This window comes from Camelina sativa, chromosome 10, assembly GCF_030686135.1.
Source record: "Camelina sativa cultivar CO46 ecotype springtype chromosome 10, ASM3068613v1".
Lineage (NCBI taxonomy): Eukaryota > Viridiplantae > Streptophyta > Magnoliopsida > Brassicales > Brassicaceae > Camelina > Camelina sativa.
In genome coordinates, this window is record NC_141889.1 from 4,851,525 (window position 1) to 4,876,094 (window position 24,570).

At 38.0% G+C, this 24,570-nt stretch overlaps 4 protein-coding genes and 2 pseudogenes across 8 annotated transcripts; all 6 read right to left on the reverse strand.

Moving 5' to 3' along the window:
- Positions 1 to 102: 102 nt before the first annotated feature.
- Positions 103 to 8,371, reverse strand: LOC104720069 (uncharacterized). Of its 4 annotated transcripts, none has more exons than XM_087469607.1 (15): positions 7,918 to 8,371; positions 6,366 to 6,886; positions 6,041 to 6,293; positions 5,211 to 5,503; positions 4,576 to 4,755; positions 3,694 to 4,440; positions 3,513 to 3,610; positions 3,381 to 3,431; positions 3,211 to 3,299; positions 2,264 to 2,722; positions 2,078 to 2,149; positions 1,827 to 1,897; positions 1,675 to 1,732; positions 1,330 to 1,552; positions 103 to 1,235 (listed from the first exon to the last, which is right to left on the reverse strand). In XM_087469607.1, exons 2-15 carry the CDS (start codon positions 6,764 to 6,766, stop codon positions 607 to 609), a joined length of 3,624 nt encoding a protein of 1,207 aa, XP_087325733.1. In that variant the 5' UTR covers positions 6,767 to 6,886; positions 7,918 to 8,371; the 3' UTR covers positions 103 to 606. The 4 variants fall into 4 exon arrangements, with proteins under 4 accessions (XP_087325733.1, XP_087325731.1, XP_087325732.1 ...); XM_087469605.1 differs by having other exon boundaries at positions 2,075 to 2,149; positions 7,918 to 8,310; XM_087469606.1 differs by having other exon boundaries at positions 2,075 to 2,149; positions 3,513 to 3,607; positions 7,918 to 8,192.
- A 1,026-nt stretch (positions 8,372 to 9,397) lies between these two features.
- Positions 9,398 to 11,693, reverse strand: LOC104717220 (protein ANTAGONIST OF LIKE HETEROCHROMATIN PROTEIN 1). Its single transcript, XM_010434763.3, has one exon. It carries the CDS (start codon positions 11,263 to 11,265, stop codon positions 9,667 to 9,669), a length of 1,599 nt encoding a protein of 532 aa, XP_010433065.1. The 5' UTR covers positions 11,266 to 11,693; the 3' UTR covers positions 9,398 to 9,666.
- Positions 11,694 to 13,564: 1,871 nt separating this feature from the next.
- LOC104720070 (protein HEAT-INDUCED TAS1 TARGET 1 pseudogene) lies at positions 13,565 to 14,640 on the reverse strand (annotated as a pseudogene).
- A 220-nt stretch (positions 14,641 to 14,860) lies between these two features.
- On the reverse strand, positions 14,861 to 16,694 carry LOC104720071 (protein HEAT-INDUCED TAS1 TARGET 4-like; annotated as a pseudogene). The gene is made up of 4 exons (XR_015569295.1): positions 16,604 to 16,694; positions 16,091 to 16,422; positions 15,213 to 15,324; positions 14,861 to 15,121 (listed from the first exon to the last, which is right to left on the reverse strand). The product of XR_015569295.1 is annotated as a protein HEAT-INDUCED TAS1 TARGET 4-like (transcript).
- Positions 16,695 to 18,611: 1,917 nt separating this feature from the next.
- Positions 18,612 to 20,767, reverse strand: LOC104717221 (protein HEAT-INDUCED TAS1 TARGET 1-like). The gene is made up of 5 exons (XM_010434764.3): positions 20,642 to 20,767; positions 20,128 to 20,234; positions 19,677 to 19,938; positions 19,142 to 19,388; positions 18,612 to 19,052 (listed from the first exon to the last, which is right to left on the reverse strand). Exons 2-5 carry the CDS (start codon positions 20,213 to 20,215, stop codon positions 18,804 to 18,806), a joined length of 846 nt encoding a protein of 281 aa, XP_010433066.1. The 5' UTR covers positions 20,216 to 20,234; positions 20,642 to 20,767; the 3' UTR covers positions 18,612 to 18,803.
- A 1,587-nt stretch (positions 20,768 to 22,354) lies between these two features.
- LOC104717223 (spermidine coumaroyl-CoA acyltransferase-like) lies at positions 22,355 to 24,490 on the reverse strand. The gene is made up of 3 exons (XM_010434765.3): positions 23,963 to 24,490; positions 23,468 to 23,725; positions 22,355 to 23,181 (listed from the first exon to the last, which is right to left on the reverse strand). The coding sequence occupies exons 1-3, from the start codon at positions 23,966 to 23,968 to the stop codon at positions 22,507 to 22,509; spliced, it is 939 nt and encodes a 312-aa protein (XP_010433067.1). The 5' UTR covers positions 23,969 to 24,490; the 3' UTR covers positions 22,355 to 22,506.
- Between the last annotated feature and the right edge of the window lie 80 nt (positions 24,491 to 24,570).

Genomic DNA, 24,570 nt, shown 5'->3' on the forward strand with positions numbered 1-24,570 from the left:
TTGATATAAACTCCAAATTATTCAATACATAAATTGTACGAGGTCAGTAAACTTTAGTGACTTGTAAATAAATACTATTGACAAACATGTTAACATATACTGTTTTCTTGCACTAAAAGCTGAAATTTTTATTAAGGAACATAAAATGTGTATGTACAGAGGCAATAATAACGGTTCTGAGGTTATAAAAAAAAGCTACAAAATGCCAAAGGATTAAAATAGACGAAGAAGAGAAAGAAGACCTGCCAACTTAACTATATATCACTACACTCGTTTTCCTCACCTGAAGTTTTTAACTACCGGACCTATCTTAACAGCCGGAGCCAAATCCAACACCCAGTTACCAATAAACAAAAACAGTTTCACCACCCCTCTTAATTCGAACTATAAGAAAGACAAAGAAAGAACCCTAAAGATGAAGATGATGAAGAAAAAGAATCAGAATCTATATTGCCTAGTTTGCTGTGTAGCCAACCCGAATAACCGATTCTGGTGACTTGGGTTATTCTTTCAGGGGACCAAAACTTTTTTACCCTTTGCCTTTTATCTTTCTTCATCGCTAATGGTATAACAAACGAGACTATACAGAAATAAAAGAGAGGGAGCTTATACCATCATGTTTAAGTCTGAAAGATCATCCATGGGTATTTGAAGTCCAAGGAGATCATCAGTATCTGGTAATGCATCGTCATCGATGTTCAACCATGAGCTTAGATCTCCAGCTTGTGTATCAAAATCATCTGGACCACCTAAACCGTCTGGTATCTGCAGGTGAGATAGGTCAAGAGGCTCTGACTCATCTAGTGTCTCCAAGTTACTATACCCGCTGTTGTTGCTGTTAGTTGGTTTGGGCAATGATGTTCTGGTTTGCTCCACGATACTGACAGAAGTAGAAAATATCGCTGTTGTTTTCTGCCTCGGTTTTGTTTTTGATTTCCGTTCACCCTTGGCATTTACAAGTGCAGGCCGACCGATCTTGTTAGTGCCCCCGCCTCTTGACGAAGAAGCCTGCCCTTTTCCATCTCTGTCCCTCTCACTTCTCTTTCCTTTCGTACTGCTTGAAAGTGGTGCCCCACCCACATCATCAAGCAGCAATTCCCTCTTCTTCATTCTATTTGACCACATAGTTTCATCTTTGCCTTCCCATAAGGCATTTTCAGAAGAATTGGCATGATTCTCCGTGCTCTGCGTCATTGGCAATACCAGTGATGAGCTTGGTTGCGATCCCATGGGTGCTGCCAGAGAAAAAAAGAGAGGTTCAAATTAACAGAGAGTTTGTGGATTCGAAAACATAGTTCACAGTTCTGTAAGGCAAAAACGATATCATACTCGTAGCTGATAGGATATCTTCCTTGTCCGTGGAATTATCTTCAAGTTGTGTCAACCCGGCAATGATGATATTCTTAAACGTGGACTCACTAAAGCAACTTTTGCCTGTCTCTTCGAATTGACGACATCTTTCAAGCGTCCTTTTCACAAAAGCAAATGCGGCCTGCTTTGATATCTTGTTAGCCGAACTCTTTACACTTGCGGAGTGGTGACGCCGACTTGCCTGCAAAATATAATCCGTATATAATAATCAGAACATGAACTTGGTATAAATCAGAAAAGCGAACAGGACGAAGGAGCAATAGCGAAACAATGTGAACCCCTTGAGGAGAAAAAGGAATTTACCTTGCTCTTTTCATATGCCATTTCAATGAGTTTTTCATAACCGAGCCACTCAAACTCCCTATGTAAGAGAAAAATATCAGAACAAAACCGTCAGATCACAGTGTAGATCATTAAAGGCGAGCAAGAAAAGCGGAAGAAAGACAAGTTCATACTTCTCCTGAAGTTCTTTCATTTCTAGGGCAGGCTTTAGTAGCCGATTCAACATCTCTTTCTTCTTAGAACCCTTCAATTTTAAGATAAAAAACATCACAAAGTTAGCTATCTTGAGAACACAGTTGAAGCTTTTTCCTCAACACGTAAAACATGAAAAATGGCCAAAATAAACCAGAAGCGACAAAAATATCATAATTGCCAGGTCATATTGTTTTTAAAACGAAGATAACAATTCAAGAGAACATACCACCTCACAGATAGCCACTTCTAACGTTTTGATGTCATCAACAATTCCTTCATCCTCCACGTTTGAAATACTAGGCTGCATGAAAACACAATAACAACACATCAACCTGCTAGGAACTATAGCAATCCGATTCCAAATCCAATATCATAGCAGCATTTCCTGAAGTAACAGAATTCGTGGAGAATATACCATAGGATCCAAGCAAATTCCAATAGATTGAGCTTCCATATAAATTTTCTCATCTATCCCCAAATTTTCATATTGAATGTCTGAGAAGTCCATGGAAAAATGATCTGAAAATCTTCCATTCACATGGTGGCTTGAGCTATTAACACCCTTGAGTGGGATAACAGACACATCATCTTCTAGCTCATCAAATTCCAGTCTATCACTCCTATAACCATTGAACTCCACCATATGATTCAAAACACTGAATTCTGACTCAACATCGGCTTCAAATCCATCAAACTGTAAATCTTCATTCACATTGGTTGAGTCCTCTGAAATTAGAGCTGATAGCAATCTATGATAAAGGGGGGCTGCTTTAGAATCTACGTTGCTAGATGCAAGTTCCTCAGCAAATATTTCACGATTATCAAACTCTGAAGATGTCCCACCAGGTGTGGTACCCATGGGGGAGAGTTCGCCCTGAGAGAGAAAATGGTTATGACATTTATCTATTATGAAGAGTCAGCATATTGGAGCTGTAATTGTCTTTACAAAACTGTGGGAAAACATCTCATAAAGAGCATACACGTCTGTGAAAAAAAAAATCTCCGTATCATCAGATCACGTAATACTACAACGCTATACACATTTCCTACCAAATTTCATATTTTTTTAGTTTTTTCCCTACCCAGTGAGTCTAAATACCTTGGGACCAATGAAACTAATATATATATACATACCAGATAATGAAATTCTTGCTAGTCTTACGTAAATTAGAAATCTGCAACATAGCAATCCCTGCAGCACATTTAACTCCTACCCCCACTATATTCCTATGCAGGACGTAGAGCGCAAGTAGTATACAACATTCAAGCAATATGCATAGAGACACATACAAAGTATCTGTCACATTCTCTATATATAAGATCTGAACGGTATAACTGTCTTATGAAATGCAGGAAAACTACCTGCTGTTTCACGAAATTGATTTGTGCATCAGATATAAAGCAAAAGTAGCGCTCCATTTGCTTCCAGAACGAGCTTGGAAAATTCTGAGCTGCATTAAAGAACCAAACCAATTATTCTTGATAAAACAATTCTGCAAAAAAAAAACATATATAGAATCATGAACACTTACCAAAGTTTATAGCCGAGTTAACAGCAGCTAGTAGCTCCTCATGCCCATCATCTGGAACAATTAAAAAAAACATAAACAAAGGAATAATCGATCCTGCCAAAGAACAATTCTGATCAGTTGAACTTATTTTACCAAGAAAATCTAGTGTTGTAGCATTTATCGCTGTATTTTTCTGACGTTTGTATGCCTTGCGGTCAGAGAGTTTCCTAGTGGGTGGACGACCTGCCCTGCTGCAGAGACCATATGAAAAAAATAGGAAATAAGCCTCATGAAACCCAAACACTTCTCAAATACCAGAAACAGGATTTTCTACCTTTCATTCTTGTCAGAACTATTTCTTGCGCTGCGAAGTTGTTTTGCTGTTCCATGTTTCATCACTCCCATTGGGTTGACAGACCTTGTTGAAGCAAAGCCACGGCCTGTCCTTCCTTGTCTCCTCACACCATCCCCAAGCTCTTCTCCAGAGACAAGCTTGTTTTTTCTCGATTGTAAACCAGGGATGGAGACTTTAGGAACATTCTGAGAAGTTTTCCCATTGACCTCATCAGATTGCTTTCCCTTGTCTTTAGATTTGATCTCAGGGGGGCTAAATTCTTCACTTCCTGATAAAGCTGTTGTAGACAAGCTATTTTCACCTTTTAATTTCATTTGTGGAGAAGCCGCAGGCGAGCGCCTATAAAATCCAAAACTTGTTTCACTACCACCAACATCTGACATGTTATCTGATGAAGGAATGTCATCATTGCTTGAAACAATGGGGACCAAGTTCGTTCTCCTTGCAACACGGGATATCTTTTGTGGTCTTTGACTGGCCCATTGAGTGACAGGTGGTGATGAAGACCGATTTGATGTCATGCGCTTGCGACTGGGAACCCCAGACAACAATGGAGGTTTGTTTGTACATCCAGAAATATCCCAATCACTTGGAGAGGGAGTGTTATGGACAACCGGAGAAAGTTTTGGCGGCAGTCCTGAACCTGATCTTGGACCACGTACTGAAGCACTCATTTTTGGGTTTGAAGTCGGACTTGAAGAATTGGATTCATCATGAATATTGGACCTGCAAAGACCCAGCAGAGAGTAACAAGAATATAAAGAATCATCAGGCAGAATAGAAGCTAAAAAATATTGACAAATGCGATCAGAAGAAAAATTTGACAGGCGTGGTTAAGATTGTAAGTTTGTTAACACATACTTGTTGACAGCCCTGAGATTCACCCTTTCCTTATCTAAACCAGCAGCTCGTTCCCTCTTCTCATTGTACAATGAATTGTGATCGGAATCCCTGGAGAGCAAGGAACGCGCTGCCAAGCCTGTCTGCTGAGAGAGGTTATCAGATCTCCCATATGGAACAGCACCATTCACTGCCCCATGTCTGCACAAGTAATTAAAACAGGAAACATTTACCAATTGAATGACCATCAAAGACTGCTCAATCAGACAGGAACTAAACAGATTTTCGGCAGATTGCTCAAACAAACAGGAACTAAACAGATATTCAGCAGATTCTCAGCCATCAATCGCAATTCCATAAACCAAGCGAATGGATTAATGCGCTTTGGTTTACAAAAGCACCATAAAACAAAACTGTGGTAATAAACAGAAGACACTGTTGTTGCATCTCCAACATACAGAAGTTCTTAGGAGCGTAAAGGCCCATCTATCCAATGTTACCAGAACCAATCTAATCCTTTTACATAGGAAACAAATAGCTATATATTTAATTATGCGAGATCCCATTTGTGAATATTTTCCTAATAAACTCCAGAAAATGGATCTAATAGCTGACTGAACCAAAAAAAAATTATGATCAAATACAGTAGGCCACACCTTAACATGTTTGAGTCACCATTCAATCTCGATCGGGCATCACCAGCTGATTTTGGTATGCCCTGTTTCAAGTCCCTGTAACCATCAACAGCTTTATTTGAAGCCAAACTAGAAGGACCATCTGTTTTGATGCCAGATCGTTTTTTCTTCATTTTCGTCTTTTCCCAACCATCAATACCAATTAAAGATCGATCTTCACCCTGAACTGCATTGTGATTTGCCAGCCTCATTGTGTCTTTATCCCTGTCTACAGCAGCTGATTGTCGAACAATAGCGTTACTTCGAACATCCATCTGAATCACACAATAGCAACATTAAAACATTTGAATTCACACTTATCAATTAGTAACAAATTATAAATAACTAATTACCAGATGATTTCAGAATTTCGAATCGAAATCAAAATAACACCCAGTGTATCGGAAGGTTTTTACGGTCAAACAAAATAAACATATAAGAAAAGAAAACGCGATGGAGAAATTATGTAGATCTAACAAGAGTAATGCTATGTTCTCTATCCTGGCTTGAAGATAACATTCACATGCATTAGATTTTGGAAACACAATTATCATTTTTTGTTTTAAAGGCAAGGGAAACACAATTATCTTAAATGAAGAATTTTCTATCTAAGATTTCCACTACTACCGTATCCAGCATTTTCTAGGATAACATGCCAAAATTATCACCAAACAACATATGCACCTATAGAAGACTACATCATGAAACAAAAGGTCTGTTCAGCAAAATTATGAATCTATATTTTGGTGAAAACAACTCCATACGGATTACAAACTAAAGTATGTTGTTGTCAAACAAAAATCAGGAATTACCATGGAAGTACGTGTCCGCTTATTCAACGCACCACTTTTAGGTCGTTCTTCCAGCTTCTGCTGGTCAAGCTCAAAACAACCAGGCAGAGTCTGACCTTGAATTCCCATTTTGACCATACCTGGCCCTAAAGCCAAGCGATCACCAGAGCGGTCATTAGAAAAACCTTCTGGTCGAGACCTTTTCTTTGTAGGTACACTCGGAAAAAACTTGTTAAATACAGAAGAAGCTTCATTGAAAATTTTGACACGCTCCCTGCGACAGTAAAAATTCAATTAGGTAAACAGAGCCGCGAAGAAGATTTATTGACTTATCGTAATAAACTACCTGGCCTTCACGTTGTTTTCGCGCAGACCAGCCTTTAGTCTCTTTATCTCTTCTGGTATAGGAGATGGAATTAACTTCCCTTTCAGCGTTGTGCTTGGAGATTCATCTCCTTGAATCCCAAGAGCAATATTCACATGACGCTTAAAGTCACCTTGACGAATAGACTTGTGATCTGCGGCAACCACCTTAGGATCAAAACGTAAACACTGAAAAAAATTTGTTACATCGGTTTGTGCTATTGGTGAAGTGCTCCTCAACATGCTCGGGTGAGAAGATGAGACAGGATGTTCCATCGTCTCGCGGAAGCTACTAGATCTTTCCATTTGTGAAGCTAAACTGGACCTGTATAAAGTCCTATCTGGCCCACCAGAAGAATAATCAAACTTCCCAGGTGCTGACATTCCCTTAGCTTTCGTAACTCCACTGTTTTAATTATAAAAAATATACACACAGTGGTACATGACAAGCTTGCAGAGTTGCAGCACATAAATGCTTAATCCTCAGCTGTCGAATTGTTTTACCTGCAAAGTAACAAATGGAATCAAAATCTTCACGACAAGCCCCCAGAAGAATTTACCACGAGAATGAAATTGCGAGAAAAACAGATTGTAAGCAGAGACTAAGGAGTATACATGACCATTGCATTTGTACTAACCTAGTCTTTAAAAAGCATTTATATTTTCTCAAATCTATACATTTATAGAAACACAAGAACATATAAATTTGGTTCCGGAGTACTTTGGGTTCTTCACATTATCTTTGCATATAATATTTGCTTCATAAAGCCAGAAACTTCCGGGATCATGCTCAGAGCGATAACAGCAAATATTACTTTCTTCTACAATGAAGCAACTAACGAACCCAACAGAAGAGCTTAAACCAACAAGGGAACAAAGTGAAACTACCAATTTAGCTAAAGTACAAAAAAGGGGAGAAGTTCTTAATTAAGTGGGAATAGAGATGGTATCCAAACAAATCTAACATGGAACTGTCCTGTCTTTCTCTAACTAAGATCTTCCAATTTCACACCTATTCTTAAACTTAAATCGTCAAAGCACAGAAGAAAATTAGACAGTCAAATCACCAATACAGTCAAATACAAAGAAGGAAAGATAATTCCTTTAAACGTCATCTTCACAGCTTAGCTGCATTGCCGACTCAAATTATGAGACTAAGATGTCTCAAAACTTCAAAGAGATTTACTTTTCCAAGCAAAAAAGTAGAAAAAATTGAACTGACCCCTTTCTCCTAAAAACTCGTGTTTTTACCACAATCGAACTTCAATTACCACAAAACGCCCAATTAAACTAGAATTAATCAAATTTCAAAGCTCTAACACAAGAAAACCCTAATAGAGAGAACTGAATCCAAACAAAAAACAAAAAAAAAACAAAAAAACAAACGAACTTCACGAGACGAAGTCAAGCATCTTTCAATTAAGCAAGGTTAAACAAAGGGCAACACATAGAATTAGAATTCTAGAACCCAGATCAAACTTCAAATGATTGAAGTCGAGAATCTCAAAAAAAAAAAAAAAAAAAAAACCTCGTACCTTGAATCCAAAATCGCTTAGCAAATTACAATTCCCACCCCTCAGTTTACACAACTATCTCACGAAATCAGAGACTCCTGAGATTGGATCGTTCCAATGAGTACGTGAAAAGCTTGAAATCGAAATCCAACGACGTCCCTGTAACAGCCATGGAGAGGACGGGATCGAGACGAACCGCGCGTTCGTTGCTTGCTGTTTTTGATCGGCAATGGGAATTGGCTATTGTGAGATTACGTTATTACCCATCGGTTAACACCATAAGAGACCGGTCCCCTACGGATGACAGTAGGGGTAATCTGGTAATATATAGGAGTCAAGCCGGCTTGAATGTAGCTTAATTGGCTTTTTAAGGAAATAATAAGCTGTGACTGTGACGATCATCGATTGATGAATAACGATTTTACTGTTTATTAATTCAACTAATATAATTTTGATAACCACAAATACACTTGACATTGAGTTACTTGAAAATCTAGTAAAATATATCATCCTTGATCTCTTCTTGATTACATTCTAACAAATAACCATATTATTTGATTACATATAAAATTAAAACCCATGATTAGGATCTTTAAGATTGATTAACTATGGAATCATGACTTTAATCATTGTCTTGTTAAATCACATACACTTAATTTTTTTTTACAATTCTGGTGTATAGGGGTAGGAACTCAATTTCAATCAACTATACATAATCTTTTGAAAAGATGTTTGTGTTCGTCAATTGAACTTTATATTGAGGGTACTTTCAAATGTTGTGTTGCATTCTTCATAATGAACACAGAATAGAAAATTTGATACTACTAGTCTACTGCATATGCCATGTGGAAGTAAATAAATGCTTATAACATGGTCCATATGCATTTTCCTCTGTGTATCCCTTAGCCCACAAATAATGACTAAGGAACATGCTTATCTCTTCAAACGTAGCAACCCCGAATTTACATTCTCTTTTCCAAGAGCTTAACATCAATAATTCATATTCATAGACAGAAGTTAAAAATTATTGAGTTTGAAAAAGAACATACAATAAATAACAATCGAAACCTCCATGTCCGGCTCTAAAATCATCTATGAAATCTAATAATGTTCGGTTGTGATAAATTCAAAGTTGGTTCTACCACCAAATCTCATGCAAAATACCAAAATCCTACTCCAAAAAAAAAAAAAAAAAAACAAGAACAAATGCATCACCACAGTTTACGATTTTACCATTTGAGCAAATTCGTCTAAATTTCCTATGGTGTGATAAAGATTAAAAACGAGAGGGACAATAAGAGTAAAACAGAGAAGGAAGATCCTCCAATCTCCACTCAGGGATATAAAGAAAGAAACAGATTATGTACGTACAGTACAACTTTCATTTAGTCATCGTTGTACTTTTGTCTGAACCTAAGCTTGTAATGCTTCTCCACTGATTCTTAGGACTAAAGTGAAAATTGTCTTTTGTCTTCCTATTTTGTGAACAACAACAAAAAAATGAAAGAAACAAAGCTTTATAATCTATAGATGTTGGTTCAAAATTCAATTGCTGTATAGAAAAAAATACAAGAACTAAAAAAAATTACACAATGCTAATAAGTAACACAAACAATATCATCTGCCAAATTCTACACTTAAATTCCACTATGACTTCTGTATCCAAATCTCTAAAAATAATTTTTGTTTATTCCTAATTTGGAAGAAAAAAAAACGAATTTGCAATTCATAAAAAAAAAAAAAAAAAAAATCAGTTTCCAAAAACAGAGTCTACAGAGTTCTTGTGCCGGCGAGTCCACGATGCAAGAGATTGTGAGAAATATGATCCCTCGTGTTAACCGCAGTAGCAGATCGTATATTATTCTCCGGCACCGCCACGTCATCAAAAACCTCAAACTTCAACTCCGGCGACATCTCCTCGTTCCTCATCTCACAAATGTTATGCAACACACAACAAGCTCCAAGCACGTACGGCAGATCTTGAAGCTTCACCTCCGTCCGTTTCTGCAAACAAGCCCACCTTCCTTTAAGCCTTTGGAACGCCTCCGTCGCGATCCCTTGAATCTCGCCGACGCTCTCGTTAAACGCGTGCTGCGTCCACGTCAGATTCTGTCTAGCGTACGGCACAAGAAGCCAATCCGTTAACGGGAACCCCGAGTTTCCCACGATCCAGCTGTCACGCAGCATCCCACGCGCCGCTCTCTGCCGTGAAAGCGAAGATTTCTCGAGGATCTGGTCGTCGGTGAGAGATCCAGGGTTTCCGATGCAGACGTCGGTGAAGATCCCGTCGGCGTTGACCACTCCTTGAACCGTGATCGAGTACGACGTCTTCTGGTTCCTCTCGGTGTGTCTCTTGTTGAAATACGCCGCCACGTGTACCTTCGGAGCTATGATCGGGATATGCGTGGTGTAGATTGATCCGACGACGTTTGGGATTTTGTGTACGGACTCGAATTTCGATTTCGTCGAGCTGATCTCTTGATCCGACGGCCACCGGAGGTACTTGGGCATAAGGACGTCGTAGATGGCGCGGCAGACTTCGATGACCAGCTTGTGGCAAGTCGAGATTCCGAGGCCGAAACGCTCCGACACGTGGCGAAGCGGAGCTCCTGTAGCTAAACGCCAAACGCAAACGCCAACGCGTTTTGGAGCTGGGATCGCGTCTCTTAGCATCGTGTTTTTCTTGGTCACCGTCGTGTCTAGCTCCTCGCATATTAGATTAAACGTCGATTTGCTCATCCGGAACTCTCGCCGGAACTCGTCTTCCGGGAAATCAGGCCGGCTCACTCTGTCCCACCAGTCTGTAGTCCGTTCTTTAACCCACAATCTCCTATGACTCGGTCCTGACCCGGAACCGCTAGCGATATCCGCGGCCGGAACGGAAGCAGCTGAACCTGTTGTGTCCGCTATTGCTACCGCAGAAACCGCAACGGCTACGGCGGTTTTACGTGCGCGTTTAGAACGGGAAGCAGAACCATCGGTTCCTTCACCAGCTGGAGAGTAATGACCTTGTAACTGGTTGTAATAACCGTCCATTGTTTTAACTTGCTTCTTGTGGTTAGCTTCAAGAAGAGACTTGTCTTGATTAGATTCAAAATCCCACTGCTCTTGTTGCTGTTTAGCTTCCTCGTCTAACAGAAGAAGCGTGGCGAGTATGTCTCCAAACGCAGCCTTACCATTCACAGCGTCGGCTTCGTCGTCGTCCTTTCTTGAACGTTTCTTATTAGTATGGTCGTTGTTGTTGTTATTGTTACCAAAACCTTCTAATCCGAAACCAGAAGGAGAAGAGTCCATGTCTTGAAATAGACCAAGGAAATGGGAACACTCGTCGTCTTGTAGGTATGGAAATGGGAAAGCAGAGATTTCCATTAAAAGGGAGAAAATATTAATTTTCCAGAGTTTGACGAAATTTTTGTGTTTGTTTGAAAAGTGTTTGACTTGTAAAGATTAGATGTGAAATCAAAAGCTTTTTTTATTAATCAAGTGTTTGAAGTTTGAAGACAAAGATTTTTGAGTTTTATGGTTTTGGTTTTGGTTTCAGACGATTTATAAAAAAAAAGGTTTCTTTGTCTGCGTTTGTGAAAAATACAGAGAGAAGCAAAAAAAAAAAGGACGACGAAGGAAGCGCGTGAAGGTGTGAACGCGGTAACCGGATTGGGTTTGACGGTGACTTGACTTTATTTGTCTGCACATTATTATTTTTTTAATTAAGATAAAGCGTTTACTCGTTACTGATTCATTGAGATTGCACCGCGTAAAATCCTTTGTTTGAGAAAAAAGACAAAAAGAAAAACATGTTTAATTTATTAAGCGTTATATCTTACTACTAGATTCGATATTAGTGCAAGTGCAAACTACATAGCTAATACTGTTTTTAGTTATTTCAACTAGAAGATTCGGCAAAACAAATCATTAATATACATAACTATTAAACTTAATTTATTAGTCTTCTAGATGACATCCGAATTGGTTTACTAGTCTGATTATTATTATTGTTATCTTATGATTCCTTTATTATTATTACAAATAGACTGTGTTTTTATCATATGCATGTATGAGTATCGATTGACTATGTTGAGATTCGTGAGGAACAAAATAGTTAACACTGAAAACAGTTAAAGTTTTGAATTTATAAGCGTTACTGAATATTTCATAAATTTTAACAAACAAAACATGAAGTAGTCGAATTTGATCAGATAAATCTATATGTTGTTCTAGCTTATTGTTTTAGTATACGAAGAGAATTAAGACTATATTTTTTAACCACACATTTTAATAAGTTTTGAAGTAGTTATTCTAAACTTGTACTATGAGCAACTGTTGATTAATAGACGATGATGGATAACGAAGATAAGAGAGAACATTAATTTCATTCATCATGTTTTGGACTTAGAAATTAGTTATAAGTATTATTATTAATTATTTAGTTTGAATTTTATTTTATATTTTGTTTATTTTAAAGATTTACGCGGTAGGGAGCATGGTTGGTGTGTCTTTGTATGCCTTTGTCTTCTTCAATAGATTGTTTTTTTTTTTTGGGAATATTCGTGAAAACTTGCTGTATTATTTAAAAATATCAAATCAGGCTTCTTTCCCGTCTCTCCTATTTTTTGTTACTTTTGAGGAAAAACACGTTTCTAAAAAGAGGATCTCAGAAGTTTCTTGGAAGTGGTCAGATTGGTCACTTTCATTACACTTACACAGCCATAAATATGCGAGAGGGCTGTAGTAATTTTACTTGTTTTGTTTCCGACTTCTTAGCTAAGCTGTGAAAGAAATAACTTTTCTTCTTTTGGCAACGAAAGAGACTTTTGCATAAAACATTCTGTTTTTTCTCCAATTGTCATGCCTTAATTAACAAAATTCTCGTTCTATCTACGCGTAGAAACTAGAAACCTTAGCCTTTGGATAAGACTGGATAAGCATAGCCTTGTGCTTCCGCATTAATCTGTGTTTCAACAGCTTCATGGAAAGACAATTTTTAAATATCTAACAAATCATACGTTTATAAATAAAAATACCTAGAAGCCAATTTGGTTAAAATTATTAGTTGGCGATGGGCGGCATATCAATATTTGAGTTGCGTATAGAATTTATAACGCGGTGACTTGGGCTGGGAGTGAACCATGATGCTTTTTTGTCTCTTCCAATCAGCACGTTGACCGTTGACATACCCACAGTATCAGTTTTGACTATCTTATAATATAAGCCACTTTACATTAGTCTACTAATTTTTGGTCTTCGACGGGCACCTGCCCTTTTTCTAATAAGAAAGTAAAGTACTAATCTCACTTTTACTTTAGATTTGGTCTTACATAATTTAGTAGAAAGGTTCGAATAAGTGAGCTCTTTTAATTTATCAGAAAATCAAATGCAATAGACCTATAGATGTTATGAACCAGAGAGACCTAGTTATGCTATCAACTCATAACTCATACATACAAACTTGAAAACTCATTAGAAAGTAGAGAACAACTTAAAACACAGATAAAAGTCTCATAAAACCATCTTTAATTTCAAACCACACACTGAGTTCAACAACAATCATACGGTTTTTAAGATACTTAACTTCTTAAACAGAAAATAAGAGTCTGATAAAACATTCTTAGTAAAGGACAAACAAACAAGTTCCACATGCCAGCATAAAGTTCAGCAGATACTTACTTACTTAGTTGATAGATAAACGTGGGATACAGAAGTCAACAAGCAGTGTGGTTGGCTCCGTGACCTGAGACTCGTCTACACCATTAAGCGGGAGTAACATACTTCTCATAACAACTTTGACAAATGAGGTCTTCTTCTTGTAGAATATCTGAACAGTCACGACAATCTCTCCCTCGATCCTCTCCACTTCAACTACTATCACATCTCTAAGCCCAACATACCGTGTTCCATTACCTGAAGGCCCCTCGTAAAATCCCTCCTAACACACAAGAAAAAAAACCTAAACAAGATTAGATCTAAACGTTGTCATTAATCTCTGGAAATTTTGAAATCGAACTAACAAAACTTTACCTCTCGAACACGATAAAACTCTGGACTGAACACATGTAGTCTTGCTCCCATCGGTTGTTGCTTCAACAGCTCAAATGCTTCATCCCAATTTGTAGCCTCAATCACTTCTTCTTTCATGGGAACGCGAGGTATCTGACAAGCAAATGGGGGAAACTTGGACACACATCCCAAATGAGCCCAGTGTTCTCCTCTCGGTAGCCCTTTTTTAAAAGCAAACTCAAGGCATTCTTTCACAGTGAGGTCATGGCGTCGATCCAATTCTTCCTGCCTATCGTCCTTCTTGGTCCAAACGTTTTCAACCAAGTACCGAAGTATGTTTTCCATAGTGTACTGACAGCTTTCTTGATCCATTTCTCCCTCCACTTCTTCCTTCCCAACGTTATCCACCAAATACTGAGCTGAGTACTCAGTATACTGAGCGTCGAGTTTGGAGATCACCCGTGCAGAGCTAATCAGACGCACAACTACCAAAGCTGCAGATTGAGATGCATCTGCAAGACAACAAAAAAAAAAAAAAAAAGATGAAAATGTTTTAGGAATTTGGCCTGTTTATGGAATGATTGTTGGAATTTTAGAAATTATGTTGGAAATTGAAAACTGCTTCAAAGAAAACTCTACATTTTGTTTGACTTCTCCTGTGTATAGTCAAATAGACTCATAAAACAACTCTTTGATTTAGACCAGACCAGAAACAAGTTCCACAAGTAGCATATGGTGCTCTAGATACATACCAAGATCACTTTAGAAAGTAGCGATCAACTTCTTAAACACATAGATAAAAGTCTCATAAAACAATCTTTAATTTAAGACCGCAAACAGGGTTCCACAACAAACATAGGGTTTTCAAGATACTCAACTTGTTAAACAGAACATAAGTCTCACAAAACATCCTCAATATAAGACCACAAACTAGAGCATATAGTGCTCCAGATACTTACCAAGATCTTGTTTAGTTTATAGATAAGCGCGGGACACAGAAGTCAACAAGCAGACATGTTGGCTCTATGGCCTGAGAGTCGTCACCATTTTTTGGTACTGAGAGAAACATGCGAGTCAACGATACTTTGATAAATGAATTCTTCTTCTTGTACCATATCTTCACGACCGCAACAACATCTCCCTTGAACTCCTCCACTGAAGCTATAAGCACATCCCTAAGTCCAACATAACGTGTTCCACTTTCACCTGACGCGGGGCCATCGTAAATTCCCTACCACACCAAACAAAAGATTGAACAAGATTAGATCAAAACTTTGTCATTCATCTCTTAAAATTCTGAAAGTTAACTTACAACACATTACCTCTCCAACACGATCAATCTGCGGACTGAACACATGCAGTTTAGCACCCACTGGTTGATGCTCCAACAGCTTGAATCCTTCATCATAAGTCTTAGCCTCAATCACTTCTGATACGCCCAAAATTCAAGGATCACTAAGCCGGACTAAAAAGGATAGAAACTTGCCAAGGTGCAAGGTGCAACAAGGGATATTTGATGGATTGAGGGGTCGCACAGCAGTTACGGAAGGCTGCTGATATTCCCAACTCCAATCACTGATAGATATGACACACTAGTCCAGCAAAAGGAGGTTGTTGATTGGATATTACACACCAAGAAACAAAGAAATGTTCTAGACAAAGAACAAAGAGATAGACTCTAAAATGAAAAGGAAAATTGGTTGATGATTCTCAAATAAGATTACTTGAGTTTATATAGAGATAGAAAACTTGGTCACAAAGCCAAATATTATTCTTGAAACTAAAACACAATAAAGATAGATAGTTTAATGAAGATTCAACTCTTGAACTTTGTCTTCCCAAGGTGTCCTTCCCAAGGTGAGTTGAACTCAATTTTCGTCACTCCTCTTTGACCACAAAACAAAGTGATTGTTTTGGGCTTTCTTGGACTTGAATTAGGCTCAAAGTGGGCTGGACTTGATAGGTATCATCCCCAATAGTTCTTCCCATGCTCTCTTTGGCCATAAGCTCTTGAATAAGCCCATTTAGTGCATTTCTTAGCCTCTTAGCTTTTGCTCTAGTCATTGGTCCTTCAGGTACAAGCAATGATTCCTCCGCTACAAGCTCCTCGGGTTCAAGCTCAGCTACTAGTTCCTCATGTTCAAGCTCAGCCACAAGCTGCTCCTTATTAGCCCCATCCATGGTCACATCAACTTCTTCTTTCATGGGAACGCGAGGGATCTTACAAGCAAATGGGGGAACCTTGGACACACATCCCAAATCAGCCCAATGTTCTCTTCTTGGTAGCCCTTTTTTAAAATCAAGTTCAAGGCAGTCTTTGACAGTGAGCTGACAGCGTTGTCCATCCATTTCTCCCTGCCCATGTTCCTTCTTGGTCCAAACATTTTCAGCCAAGTACCGAAGGCAGTTTTCGGTAGTGACTTGACAACGTTCATGATCCATTTCTCCTGGCACTTCTTCCTTTCCAGCATTATCCATCAAAAACTGAGCTAATCAGATTCACGACTACCAAAGCTGCAGACTGAGACGCATCTGCGAGACAACCAAAATAAAGATTAAAATCTTGTAGTCAATTCTTTAAAGAGGATTAGATTGAACATGTTATAATAAAATGAGAGTCAGTATCAGTTAAAACAAATCACAGTTTCTTTTAACGATGCAAAGAAAGTAAATAAACTCTTAACTCTCAAGATTCAAAGATTTGATAAGTTACCGTAATCTTCTATCTCATTATTTGCTTTGACGCAATCCGGATGACATAAGCCATCCACCCTTTTAAAAGATTGTAACAATTGCTCAGCCATCTGCAGAAGAAACAAGCAGAAGAAGACATTCACAAATCCAGCAGAAATCAAAGTAGAAGAACACATTCATGAAGAAGATGTATATAACGCAGAACAAAAAAAAAATACCTAAGTAGCTGAAGCATAAAAATTTGGTTTTGACATAAAACAAAACATTTTTTTAAGTTACAGAGCGTCGAACAAGAAGCTTTAGACTAAAACCAAAACTAACGTTGATAGCTTCTTTAACCTAAAGATGGATTCAGCATCATTCAACTAAGGAAAATGTTAGAAACCCTAAAACGTAACTAAAAAGTTCGTTACAGTTCACTAATCGGACTGAGAAAGGCCAAGTCATGAGAAGAATCCGTAACAACTAACAAGTTAAAAGAATCCAACAGAGAGGTAGAAAAATAGAGATAAAGTTACCGGAGACACAGAGAGACGAGAAATCAGAAGGAGACCAGTTCGCAAATCGCTGCTCGTTGTAGACAACAAAATCAGAAAATGCTCTCACTCGCACAACTTACTCTCACTCTCTAAGCTGTCGCGAAACCCTATGTCCCCTCTCAGCTCCCAAACCAAAATCTCATATACCCCTTTCCATCAAAACAATTTCTCAAATCCCCTCAATATTAAAAAGACAATATTACCCTTAATGAAGGTTGTTAAAGGTTAAATATAATTAAATCAGTAAGTGTTCAACGAAAAACACAATAGCTCAGTGGTTGTAAGCTCCATGAGCACGCGCGCGCGCCCAGGGTTCGAATCCCACTATGCGGGGTACAACTAGGGTGCAACGGGTACAACTAGGGTACAACTATGGTGCAACGGGTACAACTAGGGTGCAACAGGTGCAACTGGTACAACTAGGAGGCTAGTAGGTACAACTAGGATGTTCGATTTTTATTTAAAAATTGTTAGAGAGGTTAGTTTCGTCCTTTCATTAAAAAAGAGAGGTATGTAGAATTAAAGTGGATGTGTAGAAAAGAATTTCTGGGATAGGGGTATAGTAGAATTAAATTTAGTCCCAGAAAACGACGTAGTCTAGTACTTCTTCACACGACGCCGTTGGATAGTGTGTTTTTTTTTACCATAACACGGCGCCGTTTTATTGCAAATGGTTGAACATCGTGTTTATGCAATTTTAAATCACATGATATATTCATAGTAAGTCATAGTGGGGTGGGATTTAACGGTAAAGTAAAATCGTTTCTCGACTTTTCTAGCTAATATTTATCCTGATTGACTTGCCAAATTATGAGAGCTTCTACAAAAGTATATAATTTTATGCGTTTAAATTAGTCTCAACTCAGGTAGCCTCCTTGTCTGGGAAACCGAATGAATGAATAGTTTTGAAGTAGAGTGAAGAAGCTACAAAATCATTCGGAATAATCATATCCCTAATCACCCTTACTAAAATTGATTGGCTTCATCTTGTAAGTACATCTCTCTTGATTGTGTTGGAAACTGAAAACTGCTTCAATAAAACTCTACATTTTGTTTGACTTCTCTTGTGTATAGCCAAACTGTCAAATGTATAATCAGCTTGGTTGACTTAATTAATTCTCAGCAAAACTTTACATTGCACTTTTAATTTTTTGGAAAATAATGTTTGAATAAACTGATAATGCAATCATTGTATAACAATATAGTTATATTGGAACACTAAGTAACCTAGGAGTGAATCCAATTATGAATTCAGAAAATTGAAAAGATCCAGGAAACAGTAATTTCCTTTAAAAGATGAAACTTCAAAGACTTTCTTCGACTTATATTTTAAGATGATTGACTTATTAACTTACAGTAAAAAGTCTCATAAAATAATTCATATTTTAGGACCACAAAACAAGTTCCACAACTAGTATATAGAGCTCCAGATACTTGCCAAGATCAACCTTAGAAAGTAGCGATCAACTTCTTAAAACACAGATAAAAAGTCTCATAAAACAATCTTTAATTTCTGACCACAAACAGGGTTCCACAACAACAAACATAGGGTTTTCAAAATACGTAACTTCTTAAACAGAAAACAAGTCGCATAAACCATTCTTAATACAGGACCAAACAAACAAGTTTCACAACTAGCATAAAAATCTCCGGATACTTACCACGATCTCAGGCTCTTGTTTAGTTGATAGAAAAGCGAGGCATACAGAAGTCAACAAGCAGTGATGTTCGCTTGATGACCTGAGACTTGTCGCCACCAAGCCGGAGTGATCTACTTTTCACAGCAACTTTGACAAATGAGGTCTGCTTCTTGTAGCATATTTGAACAGTCGCAACATCCTTTCCCTTGATCCTCGCCGCTTCAACTATTATCACATCTCTAAGTCCAACATATCTAGTTCCCTTGCCTGACGGCCCATCGTAAATTCCCTAACACACAAGAAAAAATTAAACAAGATTAGATCTAAACTATGTCATTAATCTCTGAAAATTTTGAAATTTAACTAACGACACTTTACCTTCTCTCCAAGACGAAGATCGAACTCTGGACTGAACACATGCAGTCTTGCTCCCACCGGTTGTTGCATAGCCAGCTCAAGTGCTTCATCCCAATTGGTAGCCTCAATCACTTCTCCTTTCATGGGAACGCGAGGTATCTGACAAGCAAATGGGGGAACCTTGGACACACATCCCAAATGAGCCCAATGTTCTCTTCTCGGTAGCCCTTTTTTAAAAGCAGATTCAAGGCATTCTTTGACAGTGAGCCTGTTCGTTAAGTTGCCGCAGCAACCACATCCTGCGACTAAAAATATAAAGGTTGCCGGAGTTTAAAACAAGTTGTCGCTTCCATTAAATCCTTGAAATGAATCGCCGCTTCCGTTAAAACAAGTCGCAGCGGCAGTGTAACTATCGCTTGTTTTTCATGGCGATATATGATACACCGGTATTCTCCGTAAAAGTAGCCGCAGCGGCAGTTTTAACGTTTATGTGGTCATGTTAACATTTAAATTTTGGCCGCCGGAAGGAGACGCAGCGGCAACGTAACGAACATGCTCAGTGAGATCACGGCGTTGTTGAACCACTTCTTCCTGCCTATCTTCCTTCTTGGTCCAAACGTTTTCAACCAAGTACCGAAGTATGTTTTCGGGAGTGTACTGACAGCTTTCTTGATCCATTTCTCCCTCCACTTCTTCCTTCCCAACGTTATCCACCAAATACTGAGCTGAGTACTCAGTAATCTCAGCGTCGAGTTTGGAGATAACCCGTGCAGAGCTAATCAGACTCACAGCTATCAAAGCTGCAGATTGAGATGCATCTACAGGACAACAAAAAAAAAAAGAATAAAATGTTGTAGTCGGTTCATATGAATCTTTAGACTGAACATGTTAAAAAGACTAAAACGAGAGTTAACAGTCACTTTAAACCACCAAAATCATAGTTTCTTTTCAATGATGCAGAAAGAAAGTAATATTCTCAAAGATTCAAGATTTTGATAATTTATTACCGTAATCATCTTGCGCATTGCTTGCTCGTACACAATCTGGATGACAGACGCCAGTCGAGCTTGAAAGCGTTTGTAAAAACTCATCCATCTGAGATTACAAACTTATCCTGTTTTTTTTTTTTTAAAGTAGAAACAAGCAGAAGAAGAAGAAGACATTCACAAATCCAGCAGAAGAGAATAAACATGTAAAGCAAAACCAAAACAGACCTAACTAGCTAAAAGCTTAAACATGGTTTGGTTTCAAGTTTTGACATAAAAAATGGTCGAACGAGAGAGAAGCTTTAGACTAAACCAAACTTAACGTTGATAGGATCCTTTAACAAAGCATAACTCTTAAGTCTTAACCTAAAGAAGGATTCAGCATCATTTCATCTAATAAAGAAAAAGAAAAAAAAAAGTTAAAACCCTAATCGCAGCTGAGAATTGGCCAAATCACAAAAGCAGAATCCGTAACAAAACCCAGAAGAAGCTATAATATGTAACTGATGAAGAAACAATGGAGAGAGAAAGCTACCGGATGACACAGAGAAGACGAGGAATCAGGAGGAGACCAGTTCGCAAATCGCCGCTCGTTGTAGAAGAACAAAATCAGAGAGTGTTCGCACAACTCTCGAAGCCCTCGCGGATCCCCAAATCAGCTCAGTCCCCTAAAACGATGTGGTTTAAAATTTTAATGGTATAATCCTCTACACGACGTCGTTAAGAGTGTAAAACGGTGTCGTTTTATGAGTGCCAAAGTCAAAAGCAAAACGATATCAACGCCTTCTACACTCTCCAAGGAGTAGTTTTTACACACCATTGGGAAAAAACCCAAAGAATAGGTTTTAGGTACATGAAAAAGCTCCAGTATATAATTGTGTTGGAATTAACTGATAATTCAATGTGAATCATAATAAGTACACCTTGAGAAACAAAGTAAACAAAAATGCCTCACTAACCGCAGTTAGTGATCCTCGAGAAGATGGGAAGCCAGCTGTAGTTAAATGCAATTAAAAACCAGTCATCTCTATCATGTAAAGTTGATAAAAGATGTATGAACTTCAAAACAAAATTTGTTGGGATATAAAAAGAACCAAATTAGTTGTACTTGGGATGATACGACAAGACACGGTTTCATTACCATTTTGATCATAACAGTAACGTAGATTGATTACAGATCGTAAATTACAATTTAGGTGAAGCGTAAAATCAAACCAAGAGTTATTACATTATTATTATTCTCACAAGGAGTTATATATCTCTCTTAATCTTTTTGTTGAAGAATATTATAAAACATCTTGAAATGCTTCTATTAAATAAAGAAACCTTTACGGCCCAACCAAACAAAGATCTCCTCTCATAGAAGGGAATGGAAGTATATGTCTGCCAATCCGATGGCCTACTTATTGGAGAACAACTCGTTGGGGTTAAGTCCAGCACATTATATTAATTAGTCTTCTCAACTTGTGAAATCCATCTTCGACTTTGTCGTTGACGACTTGTAATAATAAAATTGGTCTCATATCTTTGAAAGTTTAAGATTCCTTAAGTTTTTAAGCACCTAATCTTTTTTGGTTAATATACTTATTACTTTTGATTCATTTGTTTGAGTTTCAATCTTAGGGGTTGTTTATCTATCTTTCTTGTCATATACGTATACTATGAGATCCAACTACGGTCCATGACAATCCACGACATTTTTCTTATACTAGGATGATAAGTTGGTGGCAGTGCTTGGAGGATCTGGCGGAATGCGTATAATTCCGGCGGTGCTTCAAGTGTTCCTTAATTACTTTGTGTTGAATATGAAACCCTTTCAAGCAGTAGAGAGTGCAAGAGTTTACCATAGGGTAATGCATATTTCAAAACTATTTAATAAATGTTACGAACATTCAAAATAAAAAATACTCATTGCTCTTTATGGTTGTTGTTGTTGCAGTTGATACCGAATGTTGATGAATATGAGGACTTCACGGTGATCAATGGTGATCGCATAGGGGTTCCAGAAGATACCAAGATGTTTTTAGCAGAGAGAGGGGACACGATCTCAAGGCGCTATCACTATCAGATGGAGCTATTGTCCAACTTATTGTTCAAAGTTTCAAGAAAGATGAATATGGGAAGAAATCGAAACCTTTAAAGGGCTTACTTACCGCAGTTAGTGATCCTTTTAAAATGATGGGAAGCCAGCTGCAGTTTGACTAAAGGAAAACTTTGCTTATTTACGATCTCCTCATTCTCTCATGTATACTTCAAAAAAAAATTGGTGGGATATATACATTATGAACTTTAATAGAATTTGATTCTCTACATACTTTTTGCTACTTTTTTTTACATGTTTAGTTGGAAGCAGCTGAGATAACGCAAAATGACTCGATAAAAGAAAAAGGAAACGACAGATCAAAAGCGAGGACGAAGTTGCAACAGGGCATCCATCTCTTGCTTGAACTTAACCATTGCATCTCTTGGCAATGTCATTACCACTCTAACTCCACCTTCCATTTCTGGATCGAGCTTGGATGGTCCCAAGATCATCACCATATTTCTGGCGCTTTCTTGAAACGTCAGAAACCTCATATTCACAGGATCATTCCAACCAAAATCCATCGAGCCAAACAACCTGATATTTCTTACATCGGTCATAACCAATAAGCCATCGACTACCGGGTCGGATTTTGCATCCTCCTTAATCATCCTCTCTATGTTTATTATCTCCTCCTTGATGTACCTCTTGTCATAAGCTTTTTTCTTGGCTCCCTTCACGATTTTTACAATGTCGGAGATAGATAATTCATGGAGCTCTCTGGCGGTTAATTCGATATACACGTCTACGACTGAGTTGCCATAGTAACCCGCGGACAGTGGCGGATCAAGAACATGTCCAATTCCCACAACTATGCAAAGGACACTGATCTTGTCAAGATCTAGGTTTAGGGCTCGAGATCTTGATTTCCATATGCACGAACTAAGAATTTCATAAGTAGTGAAAGTTTCCTTGGGCATTTCACAGTCCTTAACCAAAGTGTCTTTAAGCATTTTTATATTGCCATCCTTAATGCTTATTATCTCTGTAACCTGTGGACCGTATATGTACACAATCGAGAGTTTTTGTTAGGTGATCATGTCTACTGAATAGCAAAAACCAAAAATATATCTATTTATTTTTGGGAACATAACAGTGCTATTTTCTTAAAACAAAACAGGAAAATTTGTAGTTTAGAAAAGTTCTCTCCCTTCTAATATTTTTTTCTAAACATAAAAAAAGATTTGGATAACAAAAAACAAAGTGAAGTGAAGTGAAAATCGTTTAAAGATAACATCAAATTTTATTTAAAGATTAAGATCAAGTTTGTAAACATACCCAATCGTTACTTGACATATATGGTGAAGTTGCCAAAAGACTCGCTCTAGAACCGACACCGCAGGGAAGTTTAGCCGGTTCATTGTCTATTTCCCTAACTAGCCGCTCTCTCTGCCATACCGGCAGTACCGATGGCTCACTCTTTGCGCCGGCCAACTCCGCTAGAGAATGAACGAACCTAGCCACACCAAAACCATCGCACAACGCGTGTAACAATGATAGACCAATGGTGAATCCACCGCAAGGAAACTTGGTCACCTTCAAAATTTAAAAGACCGATATATATAATATGATATATGACATGAAATTAGTTCTAATTAACTTATAATTTGATAGATGACATGAATAAAAAATAAATAGATTTAACTAGACAACTGAAAAACTAGTATGCACCATCCGCCCAAATATTGGAAGAGTTGTAACATATAGATTAGTTCGCTTTAATCATTACCACCATTCAAAGCCTGTATACATATTTTATAAACTAAAGGATACCTGCATAGCGAGAGGGTGATAACCGATCTCATTTTCGTAGTTAAACTCGATCTCTGGCACAAGCGGCAACGCAACTTCATCAACAAAGTTTTCTATAAAGTTTAGAGAGGGGAGATCAGGAGCGGCGGTAGCGACCGCAAAAGGGACTCCCTCCCTATTACAAACCAGCTGAAACTTTCGATCACTTTTTCGTCTGACGAGCCTGCCTGAAAATGGATAATAGTACACAAGAAGTTCGGACAAAGCCTTCCTAAGCAAAGAGACCGGATCGTTTTGGTTCTTTTCATTTGCCTCAAAAACCTAAATTACTGCGTGCCTAACTTCGTTAAGAGGCTTGTTGTCTAAACTAGAAAGCGAGAGAGTTCCAGAAGGAGTGTGTTTTGAGGGTTTAACAAGCTCAACTGATTGCTTCTTGAGTAATAGAGGAAGGCTCGGATTGGTTTGGTTTGTCATCTTAAAAAATTGTGAATGTATGATATAAGGTTGCCGTCTCCACCTCTTTATGTTGTTTATATAGTGAAGTGTTAATGTGCTATTACACGTTGATAACTTGATATGCATGTTTTGAAGAAGGAAACAAAAAAAAGAGGTTTCTTTTTGTTTTTTGT